The 25,623-nt window shown below is 33.1% G+C and overlaps 5 protein-coding genes and 1 pseudogene across 8 annotated transcripts; 3 read left to right on the top strand and 3 right to left on the bottom strand.

Annotated features, from left to right (window-relative positions):
- Window positions 1–375: 375 nt before the first annotated feature.
- Window positions 376–2,122, bottom strand: LOC123196494 (CASP-like protein 4D1). The gene is made up of 3 exons (XM_044610557.1): window positions 1,974–2,122; window positions 1,148–1,283; window positions 376–704 (listed from the first exon to the last, which is right to left on the bottom strand). The coding sequence occupies exons 1-3, from the start codon at window positions 2,120–2,122 to the stop codon at window positions 441–443; spliced, it is 549 nt and encodes a 182-aa protein (XP_044466492.1). The 3' UTR covers window positions 376–440.
- Window positions 2,123–2,633: 511 nt separating this feature from the next.
- Window positions 2,634–7,540, bottom strand: LOC123195444. 4 transcript variants are annotated; one of them, XM_044609129.1, is made up of 12 exons: window positions 7,319–7,540; window positions 7,173–7,251; window positions 6,570–6,657; window positions 6,280–6,429; window positions 5,903–6,034; window positions 5,600–5,750; window positions 5,488–5,494; window positions 5,286–5,356; window positions 4,845–4,904; window positions 4,070–4,134; window positions 3,572–3,662; window positions 2,634–2,958 (listed from the first exon to the last, which is right to left on the bottom strand). In XM_044609129.1, exons 1-12 carry the CDS (start codon window positions 7,400–7,402, stop codon window positions 2,917–2,919), a joined length of 1,020 nt encoding a protein of 339 aa, XP_044465064.1. In that variant the 5' UTR covers window positions 7,403–7,540; the 3' UTR covers window positions 2,634–2,916. The 4 variants fall into 4 exon arrangements, with proteins under 4 accessions (XP_044465064.1, XP_044465063.1, XP_044465066.1 ...); XM_044609128.1 differs by having other exon boundaries at window positions 5,286–5,360; window positions 5,456–5,494; window positions 7,319–7,539; XM_044609131.1 differs by lacking the exon at window positions 4,070–4,134 and having other exon boundaries at window positions 5,286–5,360; window positions 5,456–5,494.
- An 862-nt stretch (window positions 7,541–8,402) lies between these two features.
- Window positions 8,403–12,023, bottom strand: LOC123196540 (transmembrane 9 superfamily member 2-like). Its single transcript, XM_044610603.1, has 7 exons — window positions 11,768–12,023; window positions 10,984–11,024; window positions 10,311–10,893; window positions 10,054–10,191; window positions 9,776–9,932; window positions 9,192–9,676; window positions 8,403–8,864 (listed from the first exon to the last, which is right to left on the bottom strand). The coding sequence occupies exons 1-7, from the start codon at window positions 11,917–11,919 to the stop codon at window positions 8,645–8,647; spliced, it is 1,776 nt and encodes a 591-aa protein (XP_044466538.1). The 5' UTR covers window positions 11,920–12,023; the 3' UTR covers window positions 8,403–8,644.
- A 784-nt stretch (window positions 12,024–12,807) lies between these two features.
- On the top strand, window positions 12,808–13,734 carry LOC123195418. Its single transcript, XM_044609097.1, has one exon. It carries the CDS (start codon window positions 13,214–13,216, stop codon window positions 13,553–13,555), a length of 342 nt encoding a protein of 113 aa, XP_044465032.1. The 5' UTR covers window positions 12,808–13,213; the 3' UTR covers window positions 13,556–13,734.
- A 151-nt stretch (window positions 13,735–13,885) lies between these two features.
- Window positions 13,886–20,529, top strand: LOC123195417 (annotated as a pseudogene).
- A 2,051-nt stretch (window positions 20,530–22,580) lies between these two features.
- On the top strand, window positions 22,581–25,443 carry LOC123196909 (homeobox protein knotted-1-like 1). Its single transcript, XM_044611057.1, has 4 exons — window positions 22,581–22,869; window positions 23,418–23,534; window positions 24,517–24,661; window positions 25,231–25,443. The coding sequence occupies exons 1-4, from the start codon at window positions 22,717–22,719 to the stop codon at window positions 25,242–25,244; spliced, it is 429 nt and encodes a 142-aa protein (XP_044466992.1). The 5' UTR covers window positions 22,581–22,716; the 3' UTR covers window positions 25,245–25,443.
- Window positions 25,444–25,623: the final 180 nt, after the last annotated feature.

Genomic DNA, 25,623 nt, shown 5'->3' with positions numbered 1-25,623 from the left:
TTTTGAATAATCATTTGGATTAAGAAACAATAAACTTGTAACATTGTCATCAATCAAAAATCATCATTAATCACAAACAAATACTGTTATCAATCGCAAACTTAGTCAAACAAACAATCTTTCAAAAATCGGTATACTCAATCAAGAAACTCAATAAAATTATGTTAAAACAACATATTATATTTTTAAGAAACAAAATCAAGTAAAAAAAATTGGAATTAAAAAAATAATTTGTATGGTTCAACTAATAATAATATTTATATTCATAACCGGCCAAGATTTTATATTAATTTTAGAGTTACAAGAAATTCAAAATATATGTTATTCAAATATGTTATTATAATATATGTTATTAAATAATTATATAATTTTAAATTAAAAATAAAATAACTTTTATTTAGGTAATGACATATCATATACTTAAAAGATGGATATCTTAATTATCTGAAGAATCCAAAGGAAGTTGTTCGGTTAACGGAGGATAAGACAGAAAGAAGAGCCATGCAAACGAAAGCTCCCAAGAGAAGGCTAGCTGCTATATAGATCCTGTTCAGAAATTTATCAGCTCCCGATTTCAACGCCACTGTGTCTTCCAAAAAACCAAGTGATATTATGGTTTCCAAAAAATTGTCTACAAATGATTTGAGCTCGTATGTTACTGCAAACGCAGCTCCAACTCCTGATGCCAAGAGGAAACTCACAATCTGATAAGAATAAAAAAACCATACCAGGTTAGGAGAAAATGGAAATTATATCGTTTTAGAACGAGATAAAAAATAACATTTTAGGTTTGTTACTAGAGTTAAATTTGATTTGAACCGTTAAAACTTGAAAAACAGTTTAAATTGAATAAATTAAATTTACCCTAAGAATTATGTTTGCTTTCGTAAAAGGAATTAAGTTTGAATTAATCTAAATATTTCAATTCAAACATGCGTATGCATAGATCTAATTTAAAATAAAATTATTATCGAACTCTCTCTTTTAGTTGGTCTTGGCACAAATCAAATTAACCTTAGAGACATGAATGTGGGTAGGAACCAAACTCATCATAAGTCCCTTAGGATTTGATACGGATCGAGTCTAAAAATTACCAGTTCGAAAAGACCACGATGCATCAAATTTTAAGAATTTAATATTAATTGACCTTGTCACCATGGAAATCAAATTCTGGCAAATATCGGCCACGAATCAGTCTCTTATCAGTGCAAGCATAATAGATCGCAAAAGGTAATTGCAGCAGTGAATAGGCTCCTCCGAATGCAGCAGTAGCAAGGACGTATCTGCAAATTTTTGTTTGTTCGGTAACCAATAAGTAACAACATTAATATGTAGAAATGAATATTAGTTATATATGAAGCAACAATACTTTATATACATACATACATATATACATACATACACACGCGTTAATATAAACAAAAGTAATTTTAAATTAAAAATTAAATAAATAATTAGATTTATCCAATCATATGATAATTTATTAGTTTGTTTGTATTAATTAGTAAGGTCACAATCGAATCAGAAAGAGTCAAGTAAGCTCAATTCGATTCGATTTAGGTAAAACTTGGTTTCAAACTTCTCAAATTGAATATCTACTGTTTAAACATATAATATTATATATTAAAAATATTTAAGTTTGTACTGAATTTGAACTAAATTAAGCTCAAATAAAAGTCATTTTAAGCTTTACTCAAATAAAAAATAGCCAACTCAAGTTTAATTTCAATTTGTTTGAACTAATTGTTTAGTTGCATTAAAGAAGAAGAAAAGTCTCTTTTAAAAAAAAAAAATCACTGCTGAGATGAGATTTTGAGCCGAACTCAACAAGCGCTGAAACTTTAACTCAAGTTAGGTTTGTTTTAACTGAACAACGATATGAGACCAAACCGGCTCAGATCACATCCAACCCTAAGGGTCTACAAACAACAAAATAACTCATTGATCAATGTCTCCCCAAGGAAAAAAATTACCTGTAAGTCATTACATCCTTGAAGGTAGTCTTGGAGCCATCACTGAACTTGACCGTATCAGTAACAAGCACCACAATACAGCCAACCGAAAGCAAAAGAGCAAGAATCCTGAAAATAAGGGTCAAATTTGCAATGCCTTTCGAGGCCATGACTCACACACAATTCTTCCCAATTCCCAAGTGTTTTTATAGGCACAAAAGGGTCAATTTTTTCTTGACAATTTCACCTTGTTTTGGCCATTTCATTGTTGGTTTTTTTAGAGTGAAAGGGGTCCACTTTGGCCGGCCAAATGTTTAAAATCTTAGATTAAATGGAGACCTGGACATTATTTTGATTTTAATGTTTATGTAAATGACAATAGGTGTTGTTTCTCATAATCATCGAGATTAAATCTATAAATCTATAATCCGTATTGAATAAGTCTACGATATCGAAATAATGATATTCTTATATCAAGGTGCGGAATTAAGACATCAATTATAGTAAATCAAGATTGGTAAAATATAATAAACGTTTTATACAATATAATACATATAGATAATATCATCACATGATATAAATGTATTTGAACATTTTCAGAGCTTATGTTATTTTTCAAAATGATGTTATGATAATTAAAATTTTTCATTATTTTTAAAAAACAGGTGACAATACAATACGTGATACACAACACAAAAATTTCAGTCTTTAATATACAATATAATTCGGGATTCGACTAACATGTTAGGCACTCCAATTTCAGAATTAATTTACAGAGGTAAATAATTAGAATACATGGCATATATTCATGAAGCTACAATTTTGTCATACTGCAAAAATGATATGGCAAATCTAACATTTGCCTCCAATGTCATGCAGCTCAGCTGCCAACAGGAAAATGCTGACTCTACAAGAGGAAGTTTCAAAATGCAACCGTCATCAGAGATGCTGTCAAGATTCCTTACTAGTTGTCCAACGGCAACCGATATGTTCGCGTAATACGGATCTAGAGCAACAAGGAGCTAGTTCAGTCACAGTAACGTAAACCTTACAATGTGATAGCAAACAGAAACTAAATACAACCACTTCGTTGATACATGTAGATTCAATCATGGTTTGATAGCCCAGAATTATATAAGTGCAGAGAGGAAAATGTTCCAAACTTAAGTATGCTAGGAATGTTAGCAAGATATAAAGTATAGAACCACACATAACCGTTTAAAACTATATCCAAATGATTCTGATAGATTCCCGGCCAATATTTACCTGAAAAGAGCAAACAAATACAACAAACAAAGAAAAAAACTATATTATTGATAAAAGAGGAGTCAGGCCTCCCAATTCCAGTTATTTGGAGTGCCAGAAACCTCCAAATCAGCCTAAAAGGCTGCCCATAGCCTATGCTGTCCAAACCCTAATTTCTTTTCCACTCCTTTTATAACCCTAACTATCATTTATAAATTGAATCCTAAACTTTAAAATTAGGACGTGTCCCAAAAACCCAAAGTCCTAACAGATTCTTATCCTGTTTGTTTCGATAGAAGTTAAACTATAATGGGTTGATATGGGATGGCTACAGATCCTATGATGAAAATTATGACTGGATTATAATAGTTCACCTGAGCGAATGCATAAATTGCTCGCAACACTCTAGCATAATCAGTTCCGAGCATTTGAATGACGACATCGGCCAGAAATGTTCCCCACATTCTGCATAGAAACCGATGAATGTTGAATTTATATTTTAATGATCGTGTTTTAATAAATGATTTCACAAGAAAGCCATAGCAGAACAAATCACAAGCAGTGAAGGCAGAATAAATTTTTCCATAAATTATGTTGGCTGAGAAACAGTTGCCCAAGAATGGCAAAGACCTAACCCTAGTTGAATCAGGACAATTAAGAGAAAGAGTTTCAATATAAAGTATGCAGTTCCACATGGCGAACTTTAGCTAATGTGGTGATATAGAGACTAGAGAGTATCCAAATGAAGTTTTACATAATTAACAAGGATTTGCATTTCCATGGATATACATTAAATAACAGAATAATATGCACACAAACATAAAGTTTTTGAACTAATAAAGCATACAGAACTGTGCAAAAAGAGTCCATACATTGGGCCAAGAAATGCCACCATACTCCTAAAACCCAAATATTTTGTTGCAGCACCAGCTAAGCCCTGTCAGCTTTAGAAAGAAACGTGAAACGTGCTGACAGAAAAACAGTAATAGCAAAATAAACAAATTTTAATGTCTAATAGTTTCAACATGCATAATCAGTATATAATATAGAGGTTGTAATATAATTGATCAATTTGGTATTGCTGTTTTTAAGTAGCTATAATTCACAAATCTAAATACTACATTAACAAAAACAGGGTTTTCTGCTGTAAGTATCCCATCAAAGTTTAATTTCAATAAATTAATGTATCCTAGCAACACTTCATACTTCATCATGAAATGGTAACACCAAAAAGTAAAGTGGAAAAACAATTATAGCAAACATGAAACAGGATATTTAACAAATCGGCTTCTAAAAATCCTACGATAGAAAGATAAAAACAGAGAACAAAAAACTATTTATCGTATAGTCTGACCACAATATTAAACATTCAGTTTGTCCACAAGGGCATAATATAGTTGGTTATGTATCTACCAATAGAAACAAGATGTTTAGGGATCAAATCTCCCTCAAACCAACCTTGTAAAGGGGTCAATTTAATTTAAGCTTGTACATCAGAAGATTGGGGTGGGGTGCATGGTAAAGAAAAAGGAAAAAAACGAAAAAAAGGATTATACATTATTCCAATTACAGTCACATGATCACTCAGAACTGTGTTCAAAACATAGGAAAGCACTTTAAACAGATTAAGATTATAGGTAAAATGACCTGCTTTGCTGCAAGCAAAGCTGCTCTAGACTCCAAATTAATAGCAGCTAATTGTCCACCCTGCAAGTAAAGAAAGCACAAGAGTCACTTCATGGCAGCCTGTCACCATGCTTGTCATTTACTACTATATGTCTGCCAAAATATCAGAAAATTACAGAGAGGATGTTTAAGATTTTAACTAGACAGCCAATAAATTCAATTAAGTAAATCATGAAAAAATAAAGAACACACCGGTAATTCACATGAAAAACAAGCAACATACATACATTTAATCCAGGCAGAGATCAAGCATACACAAAAATAAACCATTCCATAAAATGAGGGCCTTCACAGGAAAAGCAATTTTGTTGAAAAAACATTAAAAGGGATTGCTTAAACAGAGATGATTTATATTTCAGAATTTGATGGGCTACAGATGACTTTATGATACCAAACATGCACCTTCTTGAGAACTTCCTTCTTTATCAGATAGTTGGCTGCCTCTAAGAACACCTTCCCAGATAATCTCCTTGCTAACTAATACAAGAGCAGGAAAGCTTAGGCATAGAGCCAAAAGACAAAGTAATAACAGATTATGTAATTAAACTTTCTAATAAACACAAAACTCCCACCATTTCATAAACTTTCACCAAAGTATACATACCACCACCCTGATAAAGTAAAGAAAGGAAGACGAGAGAATCTAGATCAGCTTGGGTTGAATGGAAGCAAAAGAGTATCCGAAATGCAATCTGCTATAGAGAGAGGGAAAGTACCTTTAAGATCATTGACTTTAGCTCGGCTGCCCCAACCTTCATAAAAGCAAGGCCTTGCACCTTCCAATGACTGAGTCCAAGCTCTAAAGTATTCTGGATATCAGAAGCCTTAGAATTTTCCCATAAGCCCGGAAAAACTCCAGACTCTTCACTAAATGGAGACAAATAACAAGTACTGTCTGATCAAAATTACAGTAACAGAGGTGCAAAGAAAATGAAATATAGTCTAAAGAGAAAATGATCCTTTATTACATTTAGAGAGCATATTGATTTTAAAGTCTTTCTTATTATTTAGTGAGGTACCTAGCATATTCTTGCAAAAGATGAAGAAAAATTTCAACTTCTAGGTCTTCAGTTGACAATTTGCTTGAGCAAGGAATGTTTAACTCTTTCCTCACTGCAAGCAAGACATTTCTATACGAAGGTCTCCAACCCCTGTTAAAAAGGCAAAGTGAAACCAATCAAATATCAATCGCAATGAAACTCCATTGATGCCAACAAAAGCCAAAGCTTAATTTAGTTAATTTGCCAGTGAAATTAAACTGAAACAATATATTGCACACACTACAGCTCTGAGCTCAAAAGAGACTAAAATGGAAAACAAATCATAACAACTTAAACCAAATTTCGAGCTCCCAACTCAATGAAATTAAACATTGACTCGCCAATAATTCAGCAACCTTAAGGTTGACCGTGCATCAGCAGCAAGAAATAAAAATCGTGACTCAAGAGCTGCAATGAAACCCTCTCTCTCTTCAAGGTCTTCTTCGATCATAACATGGTCCACATCAGCACCATTAGTCAATGACTTTAGCAGAGGACTGAAGTAGCTGAAAATTGAAATATTCCAAAACCATTCAAAAGATTAAACATCATAAACCTCAACTACTCAATACAGTAAATTCCCATAGTTTACCTTAAAACACTTCATAGAACATGACATACATGGAAAACCTTTAAAAAAAATCACCTGGGGCCAAAAAGAATTCTTTCAAGCTCATATAACTCAGAATCAGTGGCCAGTTCAAGCACCAAGCGAAGCTCAGGATCATATGAACCTAACAAAAGATTGAAGTAAAAATTGTAAAAAATAGACACCATGTTTACCACTATACTAGCCCAGTATCATCACCAGGACATCGCGATTAATAACCACTACATTTTTTTAACATTTAACAATATTTAGTTATGATAAACTATTTCCAGATATTGTAATGTTACCAGGGTAATATAACCCGACCTAGATCATTCAATTGTGAACCAGTCAGTCAGTCACCACTCAGACAATCATAGTCCCACCGGAGGGTAACATTACACCCCCATTACTGTACACTTACTCTGACCTTTATGTACCACTTTATAACATCCAATCACATAAAGGTATGTCATCAATGATACCCAAATTGATACTTATTATAATTGTGCACACTCTTACTCTTTATACAGTATTACAACTAAAATGAAATTACAATAAACTTAAACCCAATTTTTGGACCCCAACCATCAAAAATTAAAAAAAAAAAAAAAAGCATGCAAATATTAAAAAAAAAAAGGGAAAGATAAGAAATTAGACCTTGCCCTTTTCTTGAAATAGCAGCATGAGAACAAGCCACTGGAGCAAACCCACTTCCAGGACGAGCTGAACTAAACCCCTGAAAATAGAAACAAATTAGTTGAATTTAAACAAGAAAGCAAAACAAGAAGACTGTGAGAGCTTACCGGGGAGAAGAGTTTGGTTTTGGTGGTGAAAGAGAGTGAGGAAGGGAAGGAAAAGTGAAGGGCGAGAATAGCAGTAGCGGCCATTTTCAGTCACCTCCAGCTTCAAATCGAATCATTCATGATTGAATCTGTGATTCTGTTTTTTCGGTTGAATTATTTTTAGTTCTGAGAGTAATTTTTTCCAGTCCAGACATTTGGGGGAGCTGATGGCCATTTCCTGACACTCGTAGAATTTTATTCGAGCTGATACATTTTATCATATTGGTACCTAATAGTTTCAGAAAATAATAAAACACCCCTACAAGGGCTTGTTAAATTTTCATTTAAGACCTTCTTCTTAAAAGAAACTTTTTGATCCAATTAATTCACTCTTTTTCATTTACTCCCTTATCCGATCTGTTTGTTTTTCTAATGCTAGAAACGAATATGGTGGTGGATTTGACCTAAGCTGTTGGAGCAAAAGTTGATTTTCGATTAAATAAATCAAGTTTAAATTGAAGAGATTTTAATTTCAACTTTAGTCTTAGCTCTCTTATTATGTTGAACTTGTTGCATTAGATCCGACAATTTTTTTTCTCCTTCAACCATTTGAACAAACTAAGTTCAAAAAACTATAAATTCTAAAATTTCTTGAATACTTTTTTACCATATCTACACTTCTTAATAAAATATAAGAATAAAATTACTGATACAAATCGATATCTTATTATACATCTACTAGATCATACCAATTTTTAATTCACCCAAATGTAACAATAAAATTACTGATACAAATCGATATCTTACTATACATCTATTAGATCATACCAATTTTCAATTCACCCAAAGATACATATCATTTTCCACTAGCCTCTAATAACCATGGAATATGAAAAAATTCTTTTGAATTGTATAGTAGGGAACTATACTATACTGAAAATAAACCATTGCGTAGCCTTTCATAATTTTGTAGGAAAACTTTTGCAACTTCATATCTCCTATAAAATTAAATAATATAGAAATTTGTAATGTTTAATATAGATCTTGGAATGAGATGTAACTTGTAAAGTTTAGAAGTGAAATACTGCCAGGTCAAACTAGGAAATGGGCAGAAGAAGGAACTTGTATTGCAGAGTCTACATAAAAGTAATGGTACAAACTTTCTTCTCATATAGCCATCCAAATTGTAATCTAACATCTCTAGAAGCAAGAATCAGAATGAGCCCTGCTCCTACTTTTGATACAAAAGGCGTGAAAAATTACTGTAGAGAACAACTCTACTCCACGCCTGAGAAACAAGAAGCATAAAAACATAGAAGATTACTTTCAATGACTGAGACCGACTATCTACTCACACTTGATGGACCTATATATATGGCGAACAAAAAGCAATGCCGCGCGGAACCCTACAGTTCCAAGCATGAGGAAGAAACCATAGCAGATACAGGCCATGTAACCGAAGAAAAACGATGTTTGCATAAAGCCAGACATATCTGAGCGAGCAAAGTAGTAATACAGGCAATAAGCATAGACAAAGAGGCCAGTTGATCCACCGCATAGGAAAGATCTGTAAAAAAATCACACATAAAGATCAGTTTGAATAAACCTTCATAGCTCAAAGCAAAGAAGTGCAGAATTCAACTAAAAAGAAAGTGTTGATGATATTACTAAATTTGAGCAATAAATTAAAGTTGTTCTGGCGGTTAAGAGGAGGATATTAAGAAAGTGTAGTACCTAATGTTATGTGAAGAATGAGAATCCATGCAAATGTAATGTGAAGAATGAGAATCCATGCAAATTTAATAAATGGTAACCAAATGAGAATTTAATTCACCAATTATGATGCCTATCCTTGGCAAATAACCACATTAAATGCCTAATCATAGTCACATACCTCCACCACCACTCATGGTCCTCAGCAGCCAGTTGGAAGTAGGTCAATGCAACCGTAATGAAAGCAGTGACTATCAATAGAATAATAAAGACGATAAACAAGATGCTGTATATAGTGTAAATCCTGTGACCCCATACACTGGCAAATATATAGTAAAGTTCGATGTAAATAGCACTAAATGGAAGAAATCCTGCCATTGCCATCTGTGGAATTGCTCCTCGGTACCATGGCAATGGTGGAATCTCTCTGGGATATTTGGTAGTGCGGCAAGGAGCTTGGAATTCAGCCTTGCTATTTTTCCCTGCTATTCCACCCAACACCAACAAAGGTGAAGTAACAAGAGTCCATATAAGAACTATCACCACTATTGTGCCAAATGGAAGAGCAGCTGTAGCAGTGTAAGCAATTGCGACAGTATTTAAAAAGCAGAACATAAGGAACAATGGTCCACAGAAGAGACATCCTGTCAACAACAGATTTCTAACCTGCCAAACCAGAAAATTATACATATAAGAAATGCAAATAAGAAACTTAGAGTCAGATCAAAACCTAAATCCCAGTAAAGAACATCAATAAGCACATACCCAGTTTGTTCCTTCCAACTGACAATAGAAGGAGGCAGCTGTATAGCCGGCAATTCCTGATGTGAGGGCATATATGACAACCAATGCAGTAAAGAGAGCCCCTCTGTTGTAAGGATAAAATACTCCAACTAGTGCAAGCAGAAAGATGAACACAGTACTGCAAATGCATTTATGAGAACAACTCAAAAACACATTTAATAACATAATAAGAAACATGATATTCTATGGAGAATCAAGGTTTAGTGCTTTGGATAAAACCAAACGTGCAAGTTACTTACAGAGTAAATAGTTGGGTACCAGAACCAAGTGAAGCTGCAAATAGAGACTTGTATTTGGGGTATCTGAATACATCTCCATGAATGTATTTCCATCCAGTCTCTTCCTGATCTTCAGCTGATTCTTCATCATGTGCATACCTTTCAAACAGTAGAATAAAAATAATAACAATAAACAAATCAATGCTAAATCAAACACCCTACAAAAGCAGACATGTACATCCAAATCCAAGATAATGAAACATAAAACTAGTTCTTACTTGACAAAGTCATTCTTGAGGACTCGCATGAGAATTGTGGCAAGAAACCCAGTTAGCAGAAGAACTGTTACACATGAATTTATAATAGAAAACCAATGGATTTCCAAATGATGAGGCAGTGAGGATGACTGAGAGTATTTGTCCATCCTCTTTTCAAATGGGATGTTTGTTTCCTTCCATTTCACAGTATATAAAAACTCCACTTCTATTTCTTGGTCCTCAGTAAGATCAGCAAGGGTATTCGGGTCGGTACGGACATTAATTTCAATCACACGGTCTTTGTTGTAAGCAATATCAAAGTGAATATGCTTGAAAAGGTGATATTTGTACTCGCTGGGTTCCCTCCCTTCTTTGTCGACCTTCCCAATGAAACCCCAAATGGGTAAGTCATCATAGTACATCTGGAAGTAGTAATCCTTCTTGACAGCAGATCGAAACTGTGCCACTTCCTCTTTTGTGAGTTTTTTTTTGCAAACAGCTTCAGAATCTTTATCACGCAAGAAGTCAAGCTGGTATGGAGCACTGACTAATCGATCCCCATTCAACACTTCACCCAGAGCTTCCTTCTTCTCTTTCAGATGAGCTGCAAAAAGTATGGTAAAACCAAATTATTTTTCCATAACAAAATCTCACATATATATCAAAGGAAAATTCCAGATAAATAATTACAAACCTGGCAAGCAAAAGGGAAGATCAAAATAACGATAGGTTTCACTGCAGCCCAAAAAAAGAGAACACATTAAACCTGTAATGCTTCACCTTTATACTTCAAAATAAATCACTGAAAGAAAAAGGCACTTTATCGTGCACAGCTAAAGAAGGCAAAAGTATCACACAGTGATGCGCATAACGAATCAGTAACACAGACACAAACCCAGCAACCATGGATTTTCAATAGGTGATCATGAAATTATCCGATTATTTCACCTCATATTATAAACAAATAAATATTTCAATTGATCATATAAAAAGGTCAGTTCAACAACCAATAACGAGCACAGAAAAATTTGATCCAACAAAAACAGATTAATCAATAATCTTGAGTTGTAAAGCAAAGAAACAAACAAACTTCTACATAATGTGAAAGTACCAAACAATGTTACTGACGAAACAATAACGTTAATAATATTTTCAATACTTAATGATGAAATTATGTGAACGTTTCTTCTCATAAGGAAAAAAGAAAAAACAAAGAAAAATTCCTCTAGCATGCATTATTCGAAAATAAAATTCCCAATTTTCCTCGAATTCACTCACTAATCCCAGGAACGTAAACGAGATCTGCCTCTAAGCTCCAGAGAGCCACAAAAAACAAACCCACATTGTCCCGATTCTTCATGTCACCAATAAAATGAAACACCGATCCATCAAATTTCATCAGATCCAGTGACCAAAAGACCAAATCCAGCAAAATAAAAAGGAATTTCAACTCAAAATCGAGTAAGATTACGACGAACCTGGGATTGTGAAAAGGCCCGACCTTGTTAGCATAAAGAGGAACTTGGTCTCCTTCTTTGTACCGGTGATCTGATGCGTCCGAGCTCACCGAATCAAACCCACAAACCGCCACTGTGGCGATGACCAGCACCGCCAGAATCGTCCGCCCCATTTTTGTTTCGGTTTTCTACGAGATCGAGATCGGGATCGAGCTTAGGGATAAGTAAGACTCGGACGAAAGCGAAAGTTGAATTCGCCTTTTATGGGCAACGAAACGGCAGCGTTTAAGGAACTTTGATTTTGATGCCCTGCCCATAGAGATATTTGACTCGTTACCGACTTTTCAATTTACATTTATTTTTTGGGTTTTGGATTTAGGTTAAGTCAATCCACACTAATTGAGATAAAATTTATAATTGGATTTGATTAAATTAAGTTAAAATTAAAATTACAATTTGAGTTAATTCTTCATTTGGTAATCTTATTTAATCTATTAATAATATTATTTAGATCTCTTATAGTATTATTTATTTATCAGTGGCTCTTTAATAATATTATAAACTAACTAGAATTTGAGCTCAAAATTAATATTATAGTTTTGATCCAACTTCGTGCTAATTTTAAACTCGATTCACCTATAATAAAATCTACTTTCTAATTGAGTCAAGGGTTTGATGATACAATGACTTTTAATTGGTTGGAATTGTAAAAATACAAAGATTAGTAGGTTTGTAACAATATGAGAAGAAATCTTAATTTTCATATTGAGATCTTCGAGTTAGTATTATTATTATCTTATTTAAATGTTCAGGTAATAAAAAATTATTAAGATATTTATGTCGTTAAACTATTGTATATTTCTAATTATGTAAATCATGATCTCCTTTACACCTGTAAGGTATCATCCTTTTTGTACACACATGATTAACCTTTAACACCTCTAGTGTCATTATTTATTTATTAGAACAAACCATTCTATGCTCTCAATCTCGCAAGTTATCTCGTAGCTATCTAAACTTTTATCCATTTTGGTGTTCTTTGATTTTTGCTTGTTTGAGATTGTCGAAATTCAAAACTTATAAAATTGTTTCAACTCGCTCTTTTGAATCAATAAACTCATAGTTAGAGTTAGAGTTTGAAACATAATAGTAATGGACAAATTGCTTTTATGAGATGTGAGTTGAGTGAATTCAATGGTCAGTTTTCTTTGACAACCCTTATCTTCAAATTTTTTATGACTTTTCGATAACTCATTCCCAGCTCTAATTGGGCTTTTCAGATTTGCTGTTTGCACGGATCACCCCTGTTTGAGGGGTTCTAATCAGAGTATTTCTAAGAAACATCAGGGGTGAATATGTGGTTTCACCAAGTTAATATCTGCCTGGATCAGAAAGGCAAAACACAAAACGAAGGCGGTGCGGCCGTGAAGCTAAAAGAAAAAGCAAGTGATATTCGATTGCAGAAGAATGTCAGATCCGTACGAGAGAGTGAAGGGAGGGAGGCTGAGTTTCAAAGACGGAAGTCTCGCCACTCGAAAGTCCATCGACAAGAAGAAAAAGAAGAAGAAGCACAAGAAAGATGACGAATTTCAGCCGTCCGCAGTCGTCCTCGTCGTCGATGGTTCTGGTGACACAAACAGCGAAGCAGGACAAACCTACACCATTGACGCTGCTAAAAACATGAAGTACGACGAGCTCTTCCCCGTTGAGACCAAAAAGTTCGGTTACGATCCTAAAACCGACGTTAAAACCGTCGAAGATGCTCTCGATGATCGCGTGAAGAAGAAGGCTGACCGTTACTGTAAATGAAAACGAAATTTGTTCTCTTTATGTTCTAAAACTACGCCGTTTTCGTCTTTTAAGTGTTTAATTCTTTTAAAAAAAAAAATTAACTCGAGAAGTTGTAATTTGTGTATTGTAGTTCGTTTGTTTTCTGTTTATGATTACTTTCGAGCTTGAAAGAAGTGAAGTGAAGCTAAATTTTGAGAGTCTTGTTGTTTCTCTGCTATTTGGCTTTTAAGTGCTTCAATTATTAGGGCTTTGTATAGAACTGCAATGCTTTGGGTTACTATTTGTTGTGAGCTTCTCAATTGGCACATCGCCGCACTGTGTTGATTCTTGTTTGACGAGTTAATGAAATTCGTAGGATTAGGTGATCTTATGAAGAGTTAGTATATTGGAAATTCCAATTGGGCATTGTTGAAGCAGTTGTGGTTTCAATTTTTTAGGTTTTTCCTACTTCAAAATTGGGTTATGGTCTTTCTCCCGACTGGAGCTGATGTCTGTGACCTTAATTTGCTTTTCATAGGTTGCTGACTAGCATTGAAGTTTTGACCTCTTCAAATACTTTACCCACTTTGCCGAGGAACTTAATATTTTGAACACAATTAGTACATCTCTGGCTATACAATTAGAGGGGTAAGAGATGGTTTATGGAAATGTATAAAAGATGAAAAATAAGTAATGGGAGGTTGATTCTTCTCTGTTAAAACATGATGCTTTATGCTGTTGTGGTAATGATCTTGGAGGTTTTGTATATATTTATAGACAATGGTAGTAAAATCTTGCTTCAGAACTTGGGAGGCCGTGGGTAGAGTGATGAAGGCAAGTTGGTTCCGGTGACTGTCATAGACTTCCAATTTATATAAGATTGGCATGTAGTTAGAATTTTCTAAATTAGTTTTATGGGAGAGATAGTTACATTGTTGGGTACATCTCATGGTGTATAGTTTCAGAAATTATAGTCTGAAGCATTATAAAAGGTTACTTATTCCAATGCTTTGACAATGCATTGATAACTTGTCTTAAAATTTTGTTACTTAAAGTAACTTTTTTTGAATTTAATGGATTGTGATTTTTTGCTTGACTTCATGTGTTGTATTACTATTGGAGGTATGGGACATTTCTTCATTTTCTATAGATTTATTACTGCTTGCTAAATGTGGAGTACATTCGAATAAATTCAGAAAGCATTTTTCGGTGTATATTATGATATTGCCATATTCTCCAACATCAGTCAGCTCTGAGGCATTCATGTGGATGAAGGAGATTTTCCTTGCATGGGTATGTTACTGCTAAATTGGCTGTGATTTTTGTCTTTAAGAGCAATAAGTGGTGTCCATCTCTACGGCAGAGTTCTATTTTAATGGAAGCTAGTCTTTTATATAGTTATTTGTGCTTATTAGAGGCATGAATGACTGAACTTCTTTTTTCTGATGTAGGAGCATATTATCTCTAGGAGGAAGAGCCCATTGGAATGATTAAAGTACTTGAGTCTACCATTTTCATTTTCTTTCAACCTCCATTACTCTGTCCACTGGAAGGTTATTTTACCAATATGTCTAATCTGGGACATTTTATTCAATAGGCTGCTATTTGGATATCTCTGTGATGGCTGATGTTGAATTTTTGGTAGTATACAGAGTACATAAGATCATGTTAGGCTTGATAGGTTGCTTAAATTTGCATTATACTTGAGAACTCTTCTCTCTCGGGGGATATAGGTGTAAACAAATTTTTACATGTACCATTTTCAAATCCTTCTTTCTACTCGATTTCTCCAAGCTAAAATTTTCTTTTTGGCACACATTTTTGAGACCAAAACTCCTGATTTATTAATGTTAACTATAATGTATCTATATGCATGTGAGAAGTAGCACTTCTTATTTAACATGAATGAACTTAGTTCTGTTATGTCTGGTATATGTGTTTTGTTGCTGCATAGCGCAGTCGGAGATCGTTCATCAGAAAGAAGGCAGATGCATATCATGCATATTTGGCATGACATCTTTTGATTGATTGATTGTTTGCACAACCTTTTTTTTCTCTCGCTTTGCTAGTATATCTCTATGATCAATTTGTAAAGTGGTAAATCTTAGCGTAACCCTAAGGTCATATGTGACATTAATTGGTTGTTTGTTGTTCAGTCGCTAAAAGCAGTGTTTACTGATAAACATATTGTTCTTATTCTGTAAAATTTTGTAATTGTTAAAACTCAAACAGGAGCATGACTATAATTTTGTTTGGCTACATATTGTTTTATTGTTTGTATAATCTAATTCGGTTAAGGCTTGGAATGGCCTTTTTAACCGGGCCAAGGTCCGGATGGGACAAGAGTGTTTATTTTTCTCCAGGAGCATCCTAAGATCTTTGATTGATTGTTTGTTTTTAAGTTGAATCAAAATCCGCAATTTGCTCAAAATTAGACAAAATAATATGATCCATGGCAACAGGCATGTGCTGTGAAGTGAGATCCATTTCAATGGAAAAATGGCTATGATAATTTCGTAATATTATAATATTAATTGATAGAAAATAATAATAATATAGTTCCCCATCAAATAAATAAAAATTAAATATCAATTTTTAAGTTTTTTAAAATTCAATCCTACTCGTCTCTTGCAATCCAGCACTCCCTCTCTTCTAAGTTCTACCGTTGGCCAACGGCAAAAACAGAAAAGGAGTACCGTTGAGGATTCTTGCTTTGCACACAACTCAGCACAGAGTTCCCACTTAGTTTTCTTTCTTTTTTTAATTTATTTTTCACAGATTTCATCTCTACTCAGTGTCCTTCCTTCATATGCATTCATTTTTTTTTTTTTTTTTGTATGCTATTTGTAAGGTCTTCATGGATCCTCCACTTAGTCCTAACACCTTCTCTAACAGCTTAAAGGTACATTTTTTTTATATTCTCTTTTCTGGTTTCTGCTTCAACAGCTTTGCTTCTATCAACTGCAATAATATAAACCCATTTGTGTTTGACTTGATCCGGTTTGTTTAACTGAGTTTAGTGGCTGAAATGTAGTTTTTTTCGAAACTTTTGGGGTTTTAAATTTAATTGGATAATTATGGAGGTGTATTCCTCTCATTTGTTGATGGTTATTTGTGCAGCCTTTTGGTTAGATCATATGATTATGATATATGATGAAAAACAAACTTATGTAGTCTTTCATTTATCTGTGATGTATATATTTTTCTGATGACACTTGCTAATAAGTTGAGTTGGTTAAGGATCTGAAAATGTTTGATATCTTAAATTCAACTCTGCCAGTATTAAATTTTCCATTGTTCATGGATACATAATGAAAGACCTCACAACTGTCACTTGTGTTCATCCTTGTGTCTATTGGGATCATATTTTGACTGCTATATCAATGTGCCTGAAGTACTTGCCTTTCACTCTTCTGATGTTTTCTGCTGACCTGATATTCTGCAGAAGGAGTCAAGCATTTATACACTCCTTTTGTCCTTTCAAAGTATTGGAATAGTTTATGGTCGCCTGAGTACCGCTCCCTTATACGTCTTTGCAACCCTTTCCACAAAAAGGGATCATCCACATGCTTTCAAATCAGAGGAACTGTATGTGAACTCTTGTCCTTCATTTCCTGGACCCTGACCATTGTTTCTTTACTGAAGTATGCCCTTATTGTATTGAAGGCTGATAATGATGGAGAAGATGATGGATTTTATTTTCTGTATGACTGAAAGTCTCAGTTTAGCTGGATTGCATTGTGATTGTTTAGCATACTCTTGCAGGTGGTCCTTTTGCTTTGTACTCACTATTATGCAGGCATGCTAAGGTCGGGCTGCTTCCAAATGACAGAAGTGTCACTGAGGTTACGAGCTATGATGTGGGAAGCCCTTGAAGGAGCAAGTTTGAATCTAGAGCTAGAAGGGCCATTCAAAATCATAAAAGTAGCCACTCTTTAATATTGTTTCTAGCACTCTTCGGTTCGTGTATGATGATTAGTGATGGGGTGCTTACTCCAGCTATTTCTGGTTTGGGATCTAATAACTTCTATTTGTTTCCCATGTTCTTCTATGATTAATGGATCAACTGTGATGATTTCATTTCCTTTTCTTTTTCTATATAACAGTGTTATCAGCTTCACAAGGTCTTCAAAGATCATTGTCAGATATAAGCTCTACATGTAAGAGCTAGCAACAAGATTAGTATTAAAATGACTTAAAAATAGGAGAAGTGGTGTGCCATGATGCAATATCAAATCTATTAGTCATCATTCATAATCTTAACTGTTGTATCTTAAGATCTTTTCAATTTCTTTTTCCCCCGATAAACAAGTTGAGATATCAGACCGGTTTAAAAAATATAAGTATTCTCAATATGAAGCAAATTTCTGTCATTTGGATATCTTTCACACATGCTTTCGTTTCATTTGAATATGTAACACTCAAATCCAACATGTCACATGTAACTCATCTGTATACCCAATTGTTCTTTATTCGTCTCTTTTGGCTTGGTCCATTCTATGAGTTCTTTGTGCATTTCAGCTTGGTCTATGTTACGTGTGAGATGGCTTGTTAGTAGATGTAAATATTACTGGCATGGATACTTTTAGTTCACAATATAAATTAGTGAATATGTTTGACTTACGGCTTGTTTCAGATGCAACAGTTCCCTTTGCATGTGCCATTCTGGTATGCCTTTTCACACTGCAGCACTATGGAACTCATAAAATTGGGTTCATTTTCACTCCAGTTGTCATTTTGCGGCTCTTTTTTAATGGTGGAGTGGGTTTCTACAATATTCTGGTCTGCAACCCTCACATCTTTTATGCAATCTCCCCAACATACATATATAGATTTGTAAGAAAGATCGACAATGATAGTTGGAGCTGCTTCGGCAGAATTGTACTTTGTGTAGCAGGTTGGTGTTGACTGAACCGCTTGCATGTTCCACTTGAGTTATGTTTCATTTTTCATGTCATCAGTTCTTTAAAATATATTTATCAATTATTTTGACTACTTGGTTGTGAAAATTATCCTGTCTACAGGATCAGAGACGATGTTTGCAGATTTGGGTCATTTCTCGAAGAAATCAATCAAGGTATTAGCTATATTCTACTTTTACCCATCTAAGTTCAGTAGATGGTGTACATCAAACAGATATGAAGAATGTGTTTTTTTGTTGCCATTGCAGTTGACCTTTATCACCTTAATATATCCAATTCTAATTTTGTGCTATGCTGGTCAAGCTGCATTTATCTCTAAACACTTGAATTCTTATGCTGAATTTAATCATCTCAGTACATCGGTGCCTAGTAAGTTATTTCTGCTTCTTCCAGCTGCTTCAACTGAGAACTTGTTTTTCTAACTCATGGAAATGATATGTGGCAAGTCTAGGATCTGTCCGCCATATTTTTGTAGCATTCTCTCTAATTGCTTCAGCTGTAGGAAGCCAAGCTACCATAACAGCCAGTTTCTCCATCATAAACCAGTGCCTTGCTCTTGGTTGTTTCCCCCGAGTAAAAGTTATACATAAATCTGATAAGAAACACAGGCAGGTCTATATACCAGATGTGAACTGGTTATTCTTAGCCTCACCGTTACAATTTCTTTCCATCAAATTACGCAAATAGGAAATGCAGCAGGCATGCTATGCTAACAAATCTCCCCCTTTTTCCCTTCACAAGTCTCTAAATTCCTATGATTAAAACCATTATATGGTTGAGAAGGATTACATGTCACATTAGAGAAAGAAGAATAGATGTATTATACAAGGAGTTTACTTCATGCATCAGGTTTTCGGTTTTTATTCATTACGTTTTATAACACATTTAGAGTAACTGTGTAAATTCCGACATTCATACATAAATTGAAATGGCAGTTGTGGCAAAGAATTTCATATTGTGCCATGCGAATTCTGTAATAATATAATTGGTTGAATCCCCTGCAGGTTTGGCAATAATTTCAGGAATGTTAATGACCACTTGCTTGATGTCACTTGTGATTGTACTGGATTGGGAGCAGAGCTTGTTTATATCTGCTTGCTTTTTGATATCTTTTGGCTTCATCGAATTCATGTATCTCTCAGCTTGTATGCTGAATTTTCACCGTGGAGCTTGGTTTCTTGTTGTCCTTTCTGCAGTAACCTTGATGATCATCCTTTCATGGCATTACTGAACCAAGAAAAAATACTAGTTTGATTTCGAAAACAAGGAATCTACACTGTGTCTCACAGACCTTAGCCCCAGCCTTGGAGTTTCCAGGTTACCTGGAATTGGCTTTATCTACACTGATATAGTCACAGGAATTCCAGCTTTTTTCTTGCATTTTATAACTGATCTTCCTGCATTCCATCAAGTGCCGATCTTTGTGTCTTTCAAGTCACTACCAGTGCCTTACTTGCCTTCAAGTCGGTGTTATCTTATATGCAGGGTCGGTGCAAAAGAGTATAAAATATATCGCTGTATTGTTAGATATGGTAATTGTGATCCCATTAGGGATACAGATGATTTCGAGGATCAAATCCTGAAGTCAATTGGGATATTCATTTCCCTGGAAGAAAATGATTCTGAGTCTTTAAAATCAGCTGAAGGAAGAATGATTGTTATCGGAAAGCCATTACTGGATGAGAATGCTTTAATACCTCTGGATGAAAGCTACTCCAACGATGATGAACATACAAACAAGGACAGTCAAACTAGACCCTTGGCGGATTCATTCGAGAGGGATTCTGTGCCTGCAAAGCGAAAAAACGTCAGGTTTACTTTGCCCGCTGATAGTCCTAAAATGCAGGTGTCAGTAAGAGCAGAACTACAAGAACTAATCGACGCCAGAGAGAGTGGGACTGCATATTTCCTGGGGCAGTTGCATTTAGCCATGCACAACGATTCCAGCTTTCTGAAGCGTTTACTGGTGATGATGTATGTTTTTCTGGATAAAATTTGCAGAGAGCCTCCGGGTGGCATTGAACATTCCTCATGCTGCTCTTGTTCAGGTTGGCATGGTTTATACTATATGATTTATAAAGCATTAATTAACTTAGTTTATAATGAATGTAAATAAGTCAAAAAATGTAACAATCTTATAATTATGTTTCTAATAACAATAATACTTACACTTATAAATAATTGATATTAACGATAACAAACAACTCATATATCATCACAGGAGCAAGTAATTTTAAATTAAATATTTTAAATAATTAAATTACTTAATTAGAGGTAATATATTAATATATTTATACCTATTAATATCTCAGTTTGTATATATATATTTTTTTTCCCTTTAATTTTGTTATTTGTTGGGATAGGATAAAATTCTGACTCATTAAAATAACAAAGTATTGATCGAATTGAATTCAAATTTATATTTAAGTTTGATTTGATTTAAAAAAATCAAATTCAAGTTTGACTATGAACTTGATGAACTTTTTTTAAATCAATTCGAGTTCGTTTAATTTGGTTAATTTAAAATGACTCATACTCGAGTTTAATTATAATATCAAATCAAATTAAAATAATGTTATTTTAATATATATTAATCTAAATAATATTATTTTAAATACTTTCAAATTTGATAATATAAAACTTGTAAAGTCAATGTTGCTTTAAGTTAAATTTATTTTGAATTCATTAAAATTAAACTGACAAAAGTGCTTGAACTAACTTTGCTCATACCCCTAAATGGCGGGGCTGAAAATGCCACATTGAGGATTTCAAATGGGAATCTTTGATTGCCCACTAAGATTTGTTTGAAGTGTTTGGAAGAGTCTGTGCAACTTTCGCAGGGCAAAAGAGAGAATAAAAACAAAAGAGTGGTGAATAGTATGAGTACGTATGAGAACAGTAGCGAATTTGGAAGACATGCTGGATAAAGTGGAAGAAGAATAGGCTGATTAAAGAGAAGGGAAATATCATTATAAAAGCCTGAAGAAAGAAAAGAAAAGAAAAGAAAAGAAAATCGTACTATCAAATTAAGCTACCCAGTATTCGAGAAGCCAACATTGAAATGTTCCTTTCGACTATGATAAAAGACAAAAGAAAGATGATGACACACCAAGGCTCACTAGTGACCTTCAATTAGTGGTTTCTGACAGGAAAATTCTCCTGTTGTCCTTTTATTTTCAGTCAATTCTTGTTGAGGATACTTATTTTAAGTACTAACCAAGGATAACTCAATTGAGATGTCAAAAATTCATTAATAGATTTATTTTTTATTTTTTTTAATAATTTTTCTTTTTTATATTTAATAATATTATTTTTCATCTTCTTCTATATTTGACAAATTTATTGTCAATCAAGAGAGTTAAATTTAATTTTAAACAAGTTATTTTGGATTGAAACTAACTTTTATTTAAATTCGATTTGATTTGATTATGATAAAAACAAATGAAAAATGATGCACTAAGGGTCACTGCCTTCTATCAATGGTTTTTGACAATAACGTTATATTTTTATCCTTTTTTTTGGGTCTATTTTTATTAAAAATACTTACTTTCAAAGAAAAATATTATATATACTAATAATAAATATAATTACAGATACAAACATTAATATATCATTATAAGAATAAAAATTACTTTTATCTCTAATTTAACATCATCGAATTAGATAACACATTTACGTTTATACTTGTATTTATATTTTTTGATAGTGTATAAAGTTTAAATATTATTTTATTTGTGAACTACACAGTCCTCCAAATTATTAAATAAATACAATTTCATCTTTTACTATTTTCAAAATGATATTTTTGTTATTTAATAATAATTACATAAATCATTAAATATACGTATTAAAACAGACTAATGCTAAATATATTAATAATAAGTATAAATGTTGAGATATTATTATATAATTGAGTTTTATTTTAATTTAAAATATTTATTTATATAATGATATATCAATATTTATACTCGTTATTGTTGTTACATTAAAGGAGTAAAATGCTAGCATTTGTTTATAAAAAACAAAAAGGTGTTTGATGTAGTAACCAAAACCATGGGGACGAAAATGTAATTTCTTAAATTTCTGACTGAAAACCAATCAATATTTTTGCATGCATGTTTCAATCGAAGGAAATTGGGAAAGAGGTGCTGAAAATATTTTACCATACTTGGAAACAAAAACCCAACTCTTCAAAACCGTCCACCAAAAAATAGTAAAAGCTGAAGCCAAAACTCTACAGTGTATTTAGACAGAGAAGGAGAAGAGAAATAATTAATCATGGAAGATAATGATAAAAGCAGCAGAATTAGCAGCAGCAGGGAGAAGAAAGAAGAAGAAGAAGAAAATCAAAATAATGAAACTCTAAAGAGAAGAATCTCAAGCCACCCTTTGTACGGACTCTTGATTGAAAATCACATGGACTGCTTAAAGGTATGTAGTTTGGTAGTTTCTCTCTCTTTCTTACTGCGTTTGTTTCGTTTTAGTGCTTAAACAGAAGGATAAATGTCAGTTCAGAGAGAGAGATTTGGTTCATTTGGATAGTGCTGTAGTTTGAGCATCCTAGTGCATATATTATGAGTTACCATTAGGTTAAACAATATTATCGATGTACTAAATAATATCATTAAAAAATATATCAAATTAATTTGAGTCAATCGTTAGCTTAAAACTTCGATTCAAAATTTGTTCATTTGAACCAAACGTGGATCCGAGCCTAGCTTGGGCAAATCCACTCCTAGTTATAGTGGGGCTTTGCTTCATACTCACGGTGTAAACTGCAAACTTTGAAAGGTTTGATGTGTAATTGGGGATATATCCTGAGAAAACATTACAAAGTTTTGAGATGACTGGTCAAATCTAGCTAGGTTAAGCTTTCAGATCACAAACCAATTTGATATTCTTAATCTTGTGTTTTTTTTATTTTTTTTGGGTAAGTAATATTCTTAATATTACTTTGAATTTTTTTTTTTTTTTTCCAGTTGGGAAGCGTTCTGAGTGTAGAAAGTGATCAAGATCTTGAGCTTCATTACAAGCAAGATGATGAAAACAAGGCCAATAATAGCATTCATAACCTTTCAGAGCTTGACCATTTCATGGTAAAATCTCTAGATCTCCATTAATTCCTTGAAAAGCCTTTCTGGCAGTTGCTGGGGGATTGAACTTAATTAACATTGACAATATTTGGAATCTGAAAAATTTTATCAAAGATAAACATTAATAATAAGCAAAAACACCATTATAAATGTTTATATATTATGTTATGATTAAATGTTATCTTATTATTATTAATTAAAAGTATCAAATCATATAATTATATATTAATGTTTATACATATATTTATACTTATTACTAGTATAGGAAGAGCTTGAAATTAGTTTAACATGGAGTGAGTTTAAGTCTGTGGTATCTAATTATCAACTCAAAGGGAGCATATATTACACTCTTATTAACTATTAATATTATATGTATAAACAAAAAGTATTAACATTTATAAATAAATTGGTGTGTTAATTGTTTGTTTTATTTTTAATTTAAAATTACTTAAAAATACTATGAGTCATGGCATGTTATTTTGTTTGTACTCATTAGTACTACAAGTGAGTTCGATACAAGTTGAGTTGAGTCTATGGTCAACTTGAACTTAATTGAAACTCTTAATATCCAGTTCGAACTCATTCTAAATTAGTATACAGTGTTGTTGATAAGATAAATAGTATTATAACAAAGTATACAATATCATTACAAAGATAAACAACATCCTTAGAAAAAAAAAAACTAACCAAATTGGAGTTGAGTTATAAGTTAAAACTCTAATTTGAGATTAATTTATTTGAATTGAGTTATAGGTGTCAAACCAAAAGGTATTATGATCAATTCTATCCTTAATCAGTATCCAACCACATGTACAATATGTTAAGCTACAAGTAGGACTGTCAAGGGAACATTTCCTTAACCAATGGTTCATGAGATCAGTTTTCAATAATGCCTCGTTGTATGATGCTTAATTGAAGTAACATTATTTCATGTGTGCGGTTTCCTCTGCAAAAGATTTATTTATGTATGTATGAATGGGCGCAGGAAGCATATTGCTTTGCACTGAGCAAGCTGAAGGAAGCCATGGAAGAACCTCAGCAAGAAACCCTAGCATTCCTGGACGCCATGCATTCACAACTTACGGAGGTCACAGGAACTACCGATCATCCACCTCCCGATACATCTTCCGGTAAGCTATTTGTCCTTGGTAATCGTTTTAGGCAGTATTATAAAAAAAAAAGGGGTCTTACTTACAGCTAAAAATGTGATATTTTAATGTAAGAGTAAATTAGTTACAGCAGAACTTAATTTTGTTTTTCTTTTTTTTTTTTAAAAAAAGAAAAACTTACAATATAAGGATATGAAACTAATTTTAGCTTCCAAAATTAAAAAAAAATGAAAAATGGTAAAAAGACAATCTTGGAATAACACCTTACAAAAATGTGATTCAGTCAAAATGGATCAAGTTATAATAGTAATTAAGCAAAATCATACTTTTATGAGAGGAATTATATTGTTGAAATCATACTTTTTCGAGTGCAATTCAGGCAAATCACATTTATAAAGGCGTGATTTCATTGAATCACACCTACCTTGTTGCGATTCCGATGGCTACGATTTTGACCACTAGAAAGAAAACACTAAGATGCAATATTGTCCGATCCAATTAGATTGTTAACATCTATTTATTTAATTTATATATGAAAGTTTATATATAGATATATATATGTCTGATTTTATTTTATTTTTTGTTTGCAGGGGAAAGAGATTAATTGGTGAACTTTGTTTTATTAGATGCGCTAATCAGCTAATGTGTGATACTAGTTTTGTTGTTAATTTGGGTTTGAAATGGCACACTATAACCAATTAATATGTGTGAGATTCGATAATCTCATGAGCCTTTTTACTCGGATAATATAATACTTTATGCATTAAATAATCAATATAAACATTGATATATTTATTTTGAATTAAAGATAAAATAATATTTAATTATATAATAACACATTAGTATTCATAATCATATCTATACCCATTATTACTATTAGGGGTGAATTCAAGTCTAATTGGATTAGGTTCAAATCCACATTTAAGTTAAACGAATCAAACTCGAGTTAAAACTCTAACTCATCTCGAGTGTACTAACTCGAA

Source organism: Mangifera indica, chromosome 14 (assembly GCF_011075055.1).
Source record: "Mangifera indica cultivar Alphonso chromosome 14, CATAS_Mindica_2.1, whole genome shotgun sequence".
Lineage (NCBI taxonomy): Eukaryota > Viridiplantae > Streptophyta > Magnoliopsida > Sapindales > Anacardiaceae > Mangifera > Mangifera indica.
The sequence above is the reverse complement of the archived record's forward strand: the minus strand, read 5'-3'. Positions and strand labels throughout refer to the sequence as shown.